Source organism: Micromys minutus (assembly GCF_963924665.1).
Source record: "Micromys minutus genome assembly, chromosome: 17".
NCBI lineage: Eukaryota > Metazoa > Chordata > Mammalia > Rodentia > Muridae > Micromys > Micromys minutus.
In genome coordinates this window covers 3,248,147-3,262,448 of record NC_137952.1, presented here as the reverse complement: position 1 = coordinate 3,262,448, position 14,302 = coordinate 3,248,147, and the positions used below count along the sequence as shown (strand labels likewise).

Here is a 14,302-nt window from a genome sequence, read left to right as displayed (position 1 = left end):
GCTGACCCAGCCAGAGCCTGCAGGGGACCCCTAGCCTATCAGCTGTTCTTCATCTGTATCACCAGGAACATCAAGGCCTGGTAGTGCCCAGACTGAATGTCAACCCAGTTCTGCACACAGCAGATCCACTTCCAATACTGTCCATCCCAGCTGTGAGAGGCAGGAATTCAAGAGGCTATTTAAACACGAGGGTGCTAAGGCTCAGATAGAGACAGCCACTTAAGGCGACACAGCTAATAAGCAGTAGACATGGCCCCTGCTCCAACCTTAGTAGTTTCCGTCCCAAGATAAGCAAGGCACAAAGAGAGATGGGCCACGCAAAGACATCAGTGAGAGGCTTTGGGGCACATATTTAAGAATGAGCTAACCCTGCCCTTAGTGTGGCCACTGTGAGCTCTCAACAACACCTTCGGAGCTTGCCCATGGCGTAGTTCAGTGTCAGGCAGGCTTAGGCATCAGGGGTCACTCTGAATCACCTGAGAGGTGACCTTTGAGAGTCATTGGCCTCCCCTGGGCCACAGTGTGGGAACCCCATAAGCTTGGGTCTGTGACATTTAAAAATCACGTGAACGTCGCGAACAAACCCTGTGGGGCACAGTCTTTCTTTCACAGCTTGATGTGGCAAATGGGTCAGAAGTTGGATTGAGAGGGGGTGAGCTACACTGAAGGCCAAGGAGCTTCACAGAGACTCAGAGTGGCCAGTGGGCCTTGGATATCTGGGTTCAGCATGATGAGGTCCTACCCAACTCCGCAGGCCCCAGCACCTCAGCCCCAGGCTTGACTCAGGGGATAGCGTAGGAGGAGTATCTGACTGCCTGTCCTCTTTTCTTCATGCCTGCCAATGGGCAGCTGGGAGGTGCCTGTCTGCTGGGCTTTGGCATCTGGGTCCTAGTGGATCCCACCGGCTTCCGAGAGATCGTGGCTACCAACTCCTTGCTGACCACCGGTGCCTACATTGTCCTGGCGATGGGTGGTCTGCTGTTTCTTCTGGGCTTCCTGGGCTGCTGCGGGGCTGTCCGAGAGAACAGGTGTCTGCTGCTGTTTGTGAGTACTCATCTCCTACCCCCCTCTTCCTGTGGCTGCTCTGGGGGGATAGAGGGCTGTTGACTCCAAAACTTAACCTGGCTTCATAAACCAAACTGTTCTCATGAGGGTGGTTGTCAGCATTAAGAACTTTGGGTCCTGGGATCTGGGGCTGCAGCTTAGTATAAGAAAGACTATATTCCATGCACACAGCCGGGTTGAATCTCCATCACAATGACTGGTCAGTGATCCGCAAGCCCGGGTGTCCTGGGCACTTACCTGCAGCCCTGCAGGAGGTTGGTGCAGAGGCCACCTGTTATCAGAGCACTGCACTGTCAGGCCATCTGTTACTCAGGAGCTAGATGGCTTCCCCACCCTGGGTGAGGAGGCCTTAGGTCAAGGACACTGGCCCAGAATATCTTTACAGAAGCATGAAACAGAGACCAAAAGAATGTTTGAGAGAGTTTTGTATTTGGCAGAAGTAGAGGGACATGCTTTGGAGAAGGGGATCAAGATGAACATTATGAGAGAGTGAAGAACCTGGTCCCTCAAATCTTGGTCCAGTGAGGTTTTGGCAGTGGGTGTGAAACACTTCTGCCCAGGGTGACTCTTGCACTTTTTGACAAACAAAAACAAAAACAAGCTGCTTTCCACTTCTGTAGACCATAGAAAAAATAACTAACCACATTCTATTCTCCTTGGTTTAACTTTGGGTTTGCTCAGGTCTGTTCTGAGTAGCCCCAAACTCAAGGCTGCTGTTTACAGATGGGCGATAGCTAACAACTGTCACAAGCTTACCTTCTAACTTTGGTCAGGATGGGGTCAGTAACTGTATTTACTGTCACCAGAAAGCAGTCAGTGACTGTCACCTGGAAAGAGACAATGTCTCAGTCAGGGTTTCTATTCCTGCACAAACATTATGACCAAGAAGCAAGTTGGGGAGGAAAGGGTTTACTCAGCTTACACTTCCACATTGCTGTTCATCACCAGAGGAAGTCAGGACTGGAACCCAAGCAGGTCAGGAAGCAGGAGCTGATGCAGAGGCCATGGAGGGATGTTACTGCCTTGCTTCCCCTGGCTTGCTCAGCCTGCTTTCTTATAGAACCCAGGTCTACCAGCCCAGAAATGGCACCACCCACAATGGGCTGGGCCCTCTGCCCTTGATCACTAGTTGAGAAAATGCCTTACAGCTGGATCTCATGGGGGCATTTTCCTAACTGAGGTTCCTTTCTCTGTGATTACTCCAGCTTGTGTCAAGTTGACACAAAGCCAGCCAGGACACACAGTGACTGTATTTACTGTCACCAACTGGCATTTTGGCTTTGTGGCCAGTTGAGTGGCCCGAGCTGTTCTGGTTCATTCATGGCTCAGCAATGACAAGCAGATTGAAGCCAGCTTGGTGGGACATTAGTGTTTGGAGATTCTTAGCTGCCTCTTCCAAACATCTCCCTCCTGTCCCCAGGTCTACTTTCTTGCCATCCCAATACCTAGAATGGCCCTGTGCTGCTTTGGGGTGTCCTACCATGTCTTTGGGAGTCCTCTTGGCTCCCCCACCTCCCTGCCTCAGACCTTGGCCACTGCACACTTGACCGTGTTCACGCTCAGGGAGTGCCTGCTGGGAACAAGGCAGTTCCCAGGCCCCTGTGCCTGCTGCTTTGCATGGAGCTTCTGCCCACAGTTCTTGGGAGTGGCCTTGTCCTCTGAGTTTAAACAGCCTGGCTTCTTAGGCTACAGTCCACTGGGGACATTGGTGCAGCTATGATGTCCTCCTTCCTTCAAGAGCCCTGATGTAAACCCTCGTACTGAAGCCAATCTGGCTGTTGTCCAGATCACTCACCCGCAACTCTCCATTTCCGGAATGGAGATGACAGGCCACTTTCCAACAAGGCTAGAAATCCCTCACAGCCATGGCCACAGGTAATTCTAGACCCTCTCAAGGTGACAAGGTGACAGTCCGAGTTAGCCATCGTGCCTTCTACTCCTGCTCAAGGGTTAACCCTTGCAGCTCCTTCAGTGCTTGAGATGTGCCAGGGCCCTGGAGCAACTGTCCCCTCCCTCATACCCACGCTGTGAGAGGTTACCTAACCATGGAGGATGTGATAGGCAGGAAGGAAGCCTGGGTGTGAGTGTGCACTTTGTTGTGTGTCTGGATTCTTAACCTCTTGGCCGTGGCATCTTTGGCTGTCAAGGGACTGACAAGCTTTGCTGGAGGCTGAAGCTGAGCAGATCAAATAGCAGCAGGTGGTCTTTGTCTGGATTTCCCCTGGGCTGTCGTGAGGTAGGCCACTGCTCCTGTCCTGGTCTTGGTGGGTGGGTTTCTTTCCCAAGAGTATTTGTAAGGCTGTCAATGTTGAACCAAGACCTGCTGCATGGTTCCTACGTAGAGGTACATGCATAGAATGCTCCTTGTGTGTAGATGGCACGCAATTCAGTGACAGGGCCACCTGGGCTGGTGGACTGAAGGACTTCATGGTAGGGAAACCATGGAAGCTACTTCACGAACTATGGGCCAAGAGCCAGAGCCAACAGCAGGCTCAGGAGCTGGGGCAGGAAACCTGGCCAATGCCTCACTCCTGGAGGGCAGGACACTGGGTTCAGACCACAGGGGGATTTCCTAAGTGTGGAGGTGACAGAGCTGCGTGTCCAGAGAGCAAAGGCACTGCCTTGCAGGCACTGAAACTCTTTCCTGCAGTCAGGGGTGCCAGGTACGCTGGAGAAAGACAACTGGCCTGAGGCTTCTCCCAGATTAAGCCATCCCCATTCGGCTCCTCCCTCTCATAGCTGCGTGCTCCACCTCCCAGAGAGGAAGTGCAATGGCCTGTGACGTGAGCGGCAGGGGAGCTGTAGGTCCCTGTATTTCTCAAAGCACTTTACTGCCAGAGACAAAAAAGCCTGCGGTGCCCCCTGGTGGACTGTCCCCTTCCCTGTCAGCCAGCAGCTCCTGCATGCTGGGGAGCCAGAGCCTGGTCTCAGCCTGTGCTGACCGGTCTCTACTGCTCCTAGGCATGTACCCAAAGGGCTCCGTATCCTCCTTATGGGGATGCTTGCTCATGCTTGTCCACTGTTGCTCTGTTCACGGTAGCCGGGAGATGGGTGGGTAGCGAGGATGTGGCACATATACACAATGGAATTTTATCAAGCTGTAAAGAAAAGGGGGAATTTATTAAATTTGCAGGCAGCGTGAGCGAAACTGGGAAATATTGCATTAAGTGAGGTAACTCAGGCTCAGGAAGACAAAGAGCTCCTGTCCTCTCTCGTGCAGATCCGAGCTCTAATTTTTATTTATGTTTATTTGTGTGGGAGTAAGTATTGGGAAGAGTCCAGAAAACTAACAAGGGCCCAAGAGAGGAAAAAGGAGGCCTAAGGGAGAGGATGGGAAGATACCAGGAATCTGTGTGTGTGTGTGTGTGTGTGTGTGTGTGTGTGTGTGTGTGTGTGTGAATATGAAACAGGGGTTGGGGGCTAGGAAGGAAAGGGGTGAAGAGAAGGGCTGTCGAGGGGATACATGGGAGGATGAACCAAAAGTTGTGGAGGTGACATGAGGAAATGTGCTGCTTGTGTGCTAACTGAGCGTGTGTTTGCATGCATGACAAGCAAGTCTGTGGTGCATGGTGGCCTGCACCTGTAACCCCAGCATTAAGGGCTTAATGAAGACCTACCGTGAGACCAAGGCCAGCCTGGGCTACTGAGTTAAAGTCTGGAGGGACGGGGAGAAAAGGGATCCGGAAAGCAGGTCGCGCCTCCCCCTGCCCCCCCCCCGGGATGCATCACTGCTAATGGGCCCATCTCTGCAGCCAAGCCCGGAAGGCAGCCTGTGCTCTTGGCTGAGAGCAGGCTGTGCTTGGCTGCTTTGCCAGCCTCGGCTAAGTATGCCCTGAACCCTGCCAGCAAGAGAGAAAAATTTGTTGTGCATGAAGTTTAAGAAGGCTGAGAGCGGGGGGGGGGGGGGGGGACAGGCCGGATTAGTCCAGAGCTGACCACCACTTGGGCCTGCCCCCTTCTCCCCCTTTACCTTCTTCCATCTCTCAGTTCCTCTCCCTGCTCCCTTTCACCAGGCTCCCTGTGCTGCCTGCTCACCCCTCTGCCAAGCCCAGTTCACACAAGGCTAACACCAGTGTGGGTCAGAGGCAGGGCGTCATGCTAGGCCTCGGACTGCTGCCATGGAAACCAGGCCCCAACCCAGAATAGATGTGTCCAGGCTGCTCTGTGGGTGAGGACAGCACTCTTGAGCCTCTGGCAGTCCTGTACCCCTCAAGAGCTGGATCGCAGCTGTGCCCCCACGGCCAGTCTCTGCAGTTGTGTGGTCCAGCCCAGAACCTCCCATATGCTAGGCAGACATTCTGCCTGCTCAGCAACATCCCGAGCCCTTCTGGAAGGTTTTCCAAAAGGTTTGGAACCTAAAACCAGCTCTCTTTTCCAACCTAAAGCGGGCTGTGTGGTGGCTCCTGTAGAAGATGACCTCGGAGTCAGACCCTAGCATCCAGGAGCATCCTGAAGGCTTTGGACTTCCTCCTTGCCCAGGCTGCCAGGAAAGTACAGAGAGTGGCTCTAGTCATCCTGGGACCCTGACCTCAAAGTCTGCAGCAATAAGGCCTTGTGACCAGTCACTAGCTTAGCTAATGACAAGAGCATGTATAGGTAGGTCTGTGTCCCCCACACCAGCCATTTCCTGTATGTCTTCTCAGAGTGTCACAAACACCCCTGTGGCCAACTTACCTAAAGACTCTAATTTTAACAGTGGGGTAGGATAGAGAGAGAGGAGGAAGGAAGAGAGGAAAGGAGGGGAAGAGGAAGAAAATACATGAGCTGTACTGTGTGGAGGTTGAAGACTGCTTACGAAAAGGAGAACTGGGACCCTGCTCATGAGTAGGGGCACCAAGGCTCCGCTAACCTCACAGCTTAACAGAGGTCAGAGGACAGGGATTCCCTCAGAGGGCAGCCCGTGGCCCCGGAGGAAAGTCCCTAAGCAGCAGGAAGCTGTGGGAACAGGACGAAGTCACTGGGTTGAAGGGAAGGGTGTGGGGAGGTGTGGCGTTGTTTCTGCTGTGGGTACCGCAACCTGTACTTTTCCTCTTGAAATTCACACCGTGGGCTGGACAGCTCTGTGCCCGGTGGGAGCTCCCAGGGTCTCTGCCCCTGGACAGGATTCTCTTGCCCTCTTCCAGGCCAAGTTTGCAACATTCGTTCTTGGCATCTCTCCGAGAAATCAGCTCTGTGCGGTCCACTGCAAGATGGGCCTAGTGTCTGTCTTGCATGTGTCCGTTTGTCCATGCCCAGAGTATCTCAGAGCAGGCACTCAATAAAAACGTTGGGATGAAGCACAAGGAAGAGACAGATCAGCTGTCAGTGAGAGCTGAGCTTTGGGGGCTGGAATGATGGCTCAGCAGTTAAGAGCACTGGCTGTTCTTCCAAAGGTCCTGAGTTCCATTCCCAGCAACCACATGGTGGCTCACAACCATCTAGAAAGGAGTCTGATGCCCTCTTCTGGTATGCAGGTGTACATGTAGAAAGAATATTCATACAATAAAAAGAACATAAATTTTAATATTTTTAAAAGAGCTGAGCTTTGATGTTTTGGCTGTGTGTCCTGGCTGGGGCTGCTTAACCTCTCTGAACCTAAGACTCGTGTGTGAATGATGGGACCCAGATCTTCCCAGCTAGCATCCTATGGCCACAGTCCACAAGTGTGCATCTTGCTTAGCTCAGCTCCTGGCTTCACTTGACACTGGGAGATAACAAATGCTCAGTCCTGGCCAATCACGGCTCTGCTGGCTGTTCATAACTCTCAGAACTGGAAGCTCCTGCAGCCACCCCAAACTGCAGTATCACCAGTTCCTCTTAGAGCCACAGCCCAGCAGTAAAATGGGGGGGGGGGTCCAGCATGCTTGGCCTTCTCTGTTCCTAGCTGCCCAGGCTTCCATTGGTTTCTCGGTGGCCTTCCGAGAGACCAGCAAGGATGCTCTCATACAGACTCATCTCATGCGGGGAGCAAAGTGACTGTGCATCTGTCATCGTAATTTGTGACTCATGGCCACAGCCAGCAATGTGGTGTCACTGTGGGGTCAGCAGCCTGAGGACCTGCCAACAGTCAGGGAGGACAGAGGGAGAGGCCCTGTTGGGCCATGCTGAGTAGAGCTGATGACCAGCCAAATAGAAGTGCCAGCTCTGTACTAGGGGCTGGGAGTGGGGCTGCAAAGGGACACTCCCTCAGTGTCTGCTTAGCACAGAGCTCTCAAAAGTATCCACCATGGCCCAAGGCACCTAAGAGGTCATAACTGAGTGGTTGAGTTCTTAGCAAGAGGAGTTCTACAGCTTGTCCAAGTGGCCCAAGACCCACATTTTCACAGTATAAGGACATCTTCCGCTCCATTACACCACAAGACCCACTTTACTGGGAACGAGGGACCCAACATGCCCTCAGGCTGAGTCCAACACCTCCATCTCCTCTGGCGCAGTTTGGCCAATACAGGCTGATCAGCCTGAGAGTTGTTCCTACAAGGCTAGGATAGGACATAGGGACCTGTGTGCTCCTGTGAGTCCCTCTGCTGGTGACTCCAGCTGGGGAGAGTATGGAGTTTGCAAGGGTACACACAGAGTTATCTTTTGTAGGACCTCTCGGGTGCTAGGGTGTGGCAGCCTGCAGGGACCAGCTGCCTCTGTTCAATGCTATGATGTGGACAGCCCCCCTCTGCTGGGAGAAGTCAGGAGGGCCTCTCAGGGGTGGGGCTGGAGCTCAATCTTGGCACAAGGAACCACCCAGCATGGGAGGGCCCACATCAGAGCATCCTGATAACTGTGGGACACAGGAATGTACAGAGTAGAGCAGACAGGGCTCTGTGATAGACATCCAACTCTCCTCCCTGAGTCCCATTACCTTTCTGCTTATCTTGTGATTCTGTTTCAGCTGAAGATAGCATGACCTCCCTACTTTCACTCAAGATAGCATGGCTTCCTATTTCCACAGCAACTAGAGGCCTGGGGCAGAAAAAAAAAATGGTAGGAAACCCAGCCTGGTATCCCCAAGAATTTGGGATCCCACAGCTCGGACAATTCACCAAAAGAAATGTCCCCAAAGGGAGCTAGCTTTCTCTCAGGGCCACCAGGTAGGGCTGCTCAGGTTGAGCATGGCACAGGGTGGTCTCTCTCGGCCACAGTGTGCTCAGAAGACAGATTTATCTATCCGCATTGCTCAGACTTTCTGTCACGACTCTGTGGCTCCCAGGGCAGACCATCAGCATGTTTGTTATGAAAGCGGTGATTTATGGGAGTGAGGGCCTGTCGAACAAATGAGTGCACTCCATCCATCACATAACGGCGCCTGCGTGGGTCTCACAACTGCCCTCTCATTCTGCAGTTTTTCCTGTTTATCCTGATCATCTTCCTGGTAGAGCTCTCAGCAGCCATCCTGGCCTTCATCTTCAGGGAACACGTATGTACCGCTCAGCTTCCCATCCTGAACTGGGGACCCCTGCCTCCTCAAAGACACCCTTAGGACTACCTGTCTCATCCAGTGCCTCGGGCCTAAACATGACCTGCACCTCAGGGAGGCATTGGGGTCCAAAGAAACCCAACCAAGTGAAGTCCTCGACCAGTGAATCCCAGGCCTCAGTCAGGGGTGCCTAAGGGACCCCACTCCTGGAGCACCTGCTGTAGACCCCAGTCTGGTTCTAGAGTCTCTATCGAACCCAGGGAGAACCTGATGATGGGTGTCACGTGGTCACGTCGCTGTGTGCCTTGCTAGACTCCCTGCTTAGCCCTTACCATGGGCTTCAGCAAGCTCCTTACCCTGAGCCTAGTGGACAAGGCCGGGTACCACAGATAGAAAGGTTCCAGACTGGGACAAGGAGCCAGCCTGAGGACACTGTGAGGACATAGCTGGGAACGATGGGTAGTTGAAGTCTCCCTCTCTACCTACACCTTGGCTTCCTAGGTTGGGCCACACACCGCTGATTCTGAAGGATAGAATGTCAGTCATGTCCTTCACCCCCTCACACTCACACACACACACACACACACTCTCTCTCTCTCTCTCTCTCTCTCTCTCTCTCTCTCTCTCTCTCTCTCTCTCCCTCTGAGGAGAGAGCTGCAAGGCTGAGCAGTGTTCCCAGTGTCTTCCGTCCTGGAGTTAAATGAGACCTGTAAATGCAGACATACTTGTCTCCGCCTATGGTGACACACCAAGGTCCCGAGCCTTGGGAAGGGGGTTCCTGCTCAAGATAGACAGCTTAGTATCACCCAGGAAAGACAGGCTGGGAGGACTCAGCGCCCTCTCCTCTGTCCCCAGCTCACCCGAGAGTTCTTCACCAAGGAGCTTACCAAGCACTACCAAGGCGATAATGACACAGACGTTTTCTCTGCCACCTGGAATTCGGTCATGATCACAGTGAGTGCCCTCCCCATGTCTTCCTGGGATGCCATGAACACTCCAAGCTATAATGTTGACCCAAAGAAGCCTGCCCTCTAGAGCCCTCCTAGTCCCTTGCCTGCGCCAGGCATCAACAATCCATCAAGAATCACTGATCCCACTCAGCCTGGGAATCACCCTTTGCACAGCACTCCAAGCTGTCAAGCCTAGTGGCTTACAGTCCACTGCCCCAACTTAGGTCCTCAAGCAGTGCCATCGTGTCTGATGTTAATGATGCTCAGTACAGAGTCTGAGGAGATGGGTGAGTCAGTAAAGTGCTTGATATGTAACCAGGAGGAACGGAGTTTGATCCCAGCACCTATTATGATCTCTCGCACTACTGGCCAGCTAGCCTAGCCTAGCCTAATCTAAGTAGGAGCTTCTGTCTCAAAAATAAGGCGGACAGCACCTGAGAAATGACACCTGAGATTGACTTCTAGTCTACAAGTATACGTTCACATGATCCCACAACACACACATCTGCACACGAACACCGGCCAAAGTAGAAATGATTCGCATAGCATAATACAAACTCATAGCAACTATGTGTGCACTGCTTACCAGGGTGAGGGAAGGGACATGTGGCCATGCCCCTTACAAAGGAGACCCGGAAGCTCAGGGACACGGGTCATCACCACAGTCATATGCAGGGCAGAGGGATCTTGGCCCTGGCAGAGGCTGATATCCCCTCCGGTCCCACACCAGCTCCCACATTCGCCTCTCTCCTAGTTTGGCTGCTGTGGAGTCAACGGACCTGAAGACTTCAAGCTGGCCTCAGTGTTTCGGCTGCTGACACTGGACACTGAGGAAGTGCCCAAGGCCTGCTGTCGGAGAGAACCCCAGACTCGAGATGGGGTGGTACTGAGCAGGGAGGAGTGCCAGCTGGGGAGGAATCCATTCATAAACAAGCAGGTAGGTTCCCCTGGCAGGGGACACTCCACAAATATGGTCAGAGCTGGGGGAAGCAATGTCTGCCCAGAGGGTCTGAAGGTGGTCCAGAGATTTGCAAACAATTCTGGCTGTGGCACAGGCTACCCTTGCCTCTGAGAACCAAAGAAGGGGGAGAAGATCACACGGACAGAGCAGATGAGCTAGGTTCAGGCTGGGGTAAGGATTTGGTCTGTGGTTCCAGGGCGACTTTCCAAACTTCTGTTAATCGGGAGGTTGGGGCAGTCCTTAGGCTTATCCTGTATTTACGAGGAAGCTTATTCTGGCCAAGTAAGAGAGTCCTTGATCCCAGGGCAGCAGATTCTTATTGACCTGACCCTAGACAACCAGGGAAGCACCCAGACTGCTTTCTTTTCTTATAATCTGGGGCTTCCTCTCAGCCTTTGCCCTAAGGGTAACAAAGGTCCCAGCTTTGTCCCCTCAACAAGGAGCATAGATAGCCCCACTTCACCCCCGGTCACTTTCTTTCTGCTGGCCGGAGACCCCTCCCTCCACCCCTGTCCATAAAGAGAGGCAGGGAGAGGTTGGGTGGGGCAGAGAGGGAGGAAGGGATGAGGAGAGCTATACCTGGGCTTTTGGGGTCAGACTTCTTCTGGGAGAATTCAAAATAATGGGGAGCTGACAGAGCTCAAGAGGCGAGGCCAAGCTCCCATGGGGTCCCGGTCTAGGGAGAGGTGATAGATGGTGACCCTTGCCTATGGTGGTGGCTGTGACAGTGAAGATACGTTGAATGACATGCTAGAATGAGCTGGAGCTTAGGGCTCTCGGAGCCCCAAGGGAGGAGGACATCACTGGGCTGAGACCCAGCCCCATGATCTCAGCTTGACACCAAGAGCTCAGCTTATACCTCCCCTTGGATAGGCCAGAGCTCAGCTGTCTTGTCACACATCCTGCCTTTCCACCCAGGGCAAAGAGACAGCAATGAAGAGGAAGGGCCTGAGATGTGGAGATCAGCCCATTGAAGGTTGGGGTTGCAGGGATCTATGGGAAGAGCAAATAGAATCTGGGAAGGACCGAGGGTTGTGGGGAGCTTCATGCTTCCATTGCTCACAGGCCTAGGTTGACACCTGCCCAGGGAAAGCCATGCCTCCTTGCTCTGTTACCTTGCTGGAGAAGAAAAGTCCACCATAGCCTAGGAGTGTGAGGCAGAAGTCTTGTTTCTCCTGATGTCTCTCGAAGGCCCTGGAATCGCACATATTTAACCAAGGGAGATGAGCTGAGCACATTCTGGTAGCTGAGTCACACCCTTTGGAGAAAATGGTATACCCCAACTTCAGCCAGAATGCAGCCACACAGGACCTTGCTGAGGGAGCCCTGAGGTGGCAGAAGATATGCAAAGGAGGAGCCAGACCACTAGACAAGATGCACACACCGAAAGATCTGCTGGGGGTTCCGCAGGTGGGCGGGGTTGGGAGAGAGTCCTACAACCAGGGTACTGCCTTGCAAATGCCACTAGCCAGCCTCAGAGAAGCTTCTTGGGACCCCCAATTCTGAACTTCTACCGACCACAAGATACTTCCTCCATGAGCATCCTCTTGCTGTTTTCTGCACTGAGGGCCACACAAACATATCAATTCTCCATCACAGCCTCTTGGGACTCAGTGAGACTAACGCCCAGGACTGGTTCTCCTACCCCATCCCCTCTGAGCCCTATTTTCTGCTAAGAGCCTCCATCGGGACACCATTTCCAGTTGGGTTATCTCCAGAACTGCCTCCCACAAAGCCCGGGACACATTTGTGACTGGCACAAGACAGACTTCTAGAAGTATAGAGTTTCCCTGGGGGTGAATGTGGTGAGGCTGATACTCTGGCTGCTCTGGGGCTGCGAATCCAAGACAGTTCTGTGTGAGTCCCAAGAAGGGTGAGGTGAATTACTGGCCTTGTAACAAATGACAATGGAATCCAGACATGTAACAAAGGTGTTTCTATGCCTTCTGGGTTGGGGGACAGTGTGTGTATAAAGTTTGGGGAATGTTAGAGTGAAATACCTTTTTTTTAAAAAAAAAAATATCTAGGCAGGGGTTCCAAGCAGGAGGTGGAGTACTCATCTTGCAGCCTAGGAATGGGATACTAGTGATGAGAATGAAGGTGTTGCTGCCCAGGACCAGCTGCCCTCTGTCTAGTTAGTTTTGGGGTGACTATAAGCAGGAGCTGGGGTAAGGAACACTCCCTGTCTGAACACTGGAGGTGCTATGACAGGCATCTAGAGCGTGAAGTTCTAGTCGATTCCAGGCTTTATATAAACTATAGTTCCTGTTTCCTCTATACAGAGGTGAAGGAACCCCAGGCCTCTCTTTGAATCTTGGCTTCCCCCCTGCTGTGTGTGTGTGTGGCCTCGAGGGAGCCTCCCATCTGCTCTCTTGCAGTCTGCAAGGATGTAAACCACAGATAAGCTACTTCTCAACAGGGGCTACACAGAGGACCAAAGGATGTAAGGCACAGAGAACTTAGACCCTGGAAGAGGGATGCTGAGCGTAGGTAGCACTGTCCCCTCTGCCCATTCATGCCAAAGAGCTTCCTGGTCACTGGAGAATTTCCACCAGACAACCTGGGGTGGGGGTCACCATTTGACATTCTGATTGAAGAGATCCATCCCAGCCAGCTCTTCCCTGGGGGTCTGATCCCCACTTCTAAAGAGCACCATGAGACCCAGGTATTTGTACATTTCCTCATATTCTAGGTGTGTGGCTGAGTTAGCCTTGGGAAGCTTTCGGCCTGTCTTGGGGACTGGATGTTTCAGAGGGAGCTATGTTGGTAGCGTTCTATCAGTGACCAGATGCTTTCTCCTCCCCACGTCAGTATAAAAATGTCAGCCTGTAGCCATTGAGACCCCAGACCACACGCCAGGGACTTCAGTGCTGACAATGGCTCCACCTCCCTTCTGTGGCGTCATCTCTGGCCTTTCCTTCCCAGGGCTGTTACACAGTGATCCTCAACACCTTCGAAACCTATGTCTACCTGGCTGGAGCCTTTGCCATCGGGGTACTGGCTATTGAGGTGAGTGGAGGGGCCCTGGGGGGGGGAGGGGAAGACCCAGGGTCTGTACACTCAACCTCCTTTCCAGATCCATGGCCACTGCCTGATACAAATGTGTCGCTAGAGTCATTTCTTGTGGCCGGTGGCTACAGATCTGTGCCTATCCTGGAATAACGAAACCAGGCAGCTCCACAGAGGCACCCCATCTCACCCCACCTCACCCTAGCTCTGCCTTCCAAGCGCACTTTGCAGTATACACGAGCTGCCTAGAAGACAGAGGGCTTCTGGACGAGTTCTGTCTTTGCAAATGTTCAGGGCGTCTCCTTAACTTGGCAATGGGGCTTTAGAATCCTTCATCCAATGCTACCACTCAGCATTCCCTTCTCACTGGCCCTGCTCGGTTCAGAGATGCACTCTGGGGCCATGAAGCCAAGCACCTCCTGCTCCTTGGAGACCCTTTCAAGGAAGCTCTGGTCACTTGGCACCGGATATGTTCTTGTTCAGTGTCCCCTGTGCCTTGTCTCTCAGGATGTTCTGTGTAAGTTATGGGGGAAGTACAGATGTCATTCATTAATTCCACAGGCATATATTGAGCCTGTTCTGTATGTACCAATACTTCTGGAAGTGAAAGGCCTCCTGTGAGAGCTAAAACCAACAAGAGACACATCTTCCCGAGGCCGGGCATTTCAAGAATGCACATAGCTTTGCCTCATTGCAGCCACAGGTCAGGGTTAGGGAACTGCAACCTCTGCAGACCTCCCCAGCTTCCTGTGAGCTGGCTGAGAGTGCAGGGACTTAGAAACAAAGGGCTCTGGAGGACAGCGTGTCTCTGCTCAAGCTTGGTTGGCACACTGAAGTTATGTGACCTAAATCAAGTCGTAAGACCTCTCGGACATCTCTGTGCCTCGCTTCCTGCTGATCCGAAAGGCGGCTGTTAACAGCACATAGAAA

At 52.8% G+C, this 14,302-nt stretch overlaps 1 protein-coding gene across 2 annotated transcripts in view; it reads left to right on the top strand.

Annotated features, from left to right (window-relative positions):
* Nucleotides 1-14,302, top strand: part of TSPAN18 (tetraspanin 18) — a 122,958-nt gene that overhangs the window by 106,026 nt on the left and 2,630 nt on the right. For both annotated transcript variants that reach the window (XM_080931052.1, XM_080931051.1), the window contains 5 exons: nucleotides 850-1,044; nucleotides 8,378-8,452; nucleotides 9,308-9,406; nucleotides 10,157-10,339; nucleotides 13,289-13,372. In XM_080931052.1, coding sequence (XP_080787178.1) covers nucleotides 850-1,044; nucleotides 8,378-8,452; nucleotides 9,308-9,406; nucleotides 10,157-10,339; nucleotides 13,289-13,372 — 636 coding nt within the window. The remainder of the gene's footprint in view (nucleotides 1-849; nucleotides 1,045-8,377; nucleotides 8,453-9,307; nucleotides 9,407-10,156; nucleotides 10,340-13,288; nucleotides 13,373-14,302) is intronic.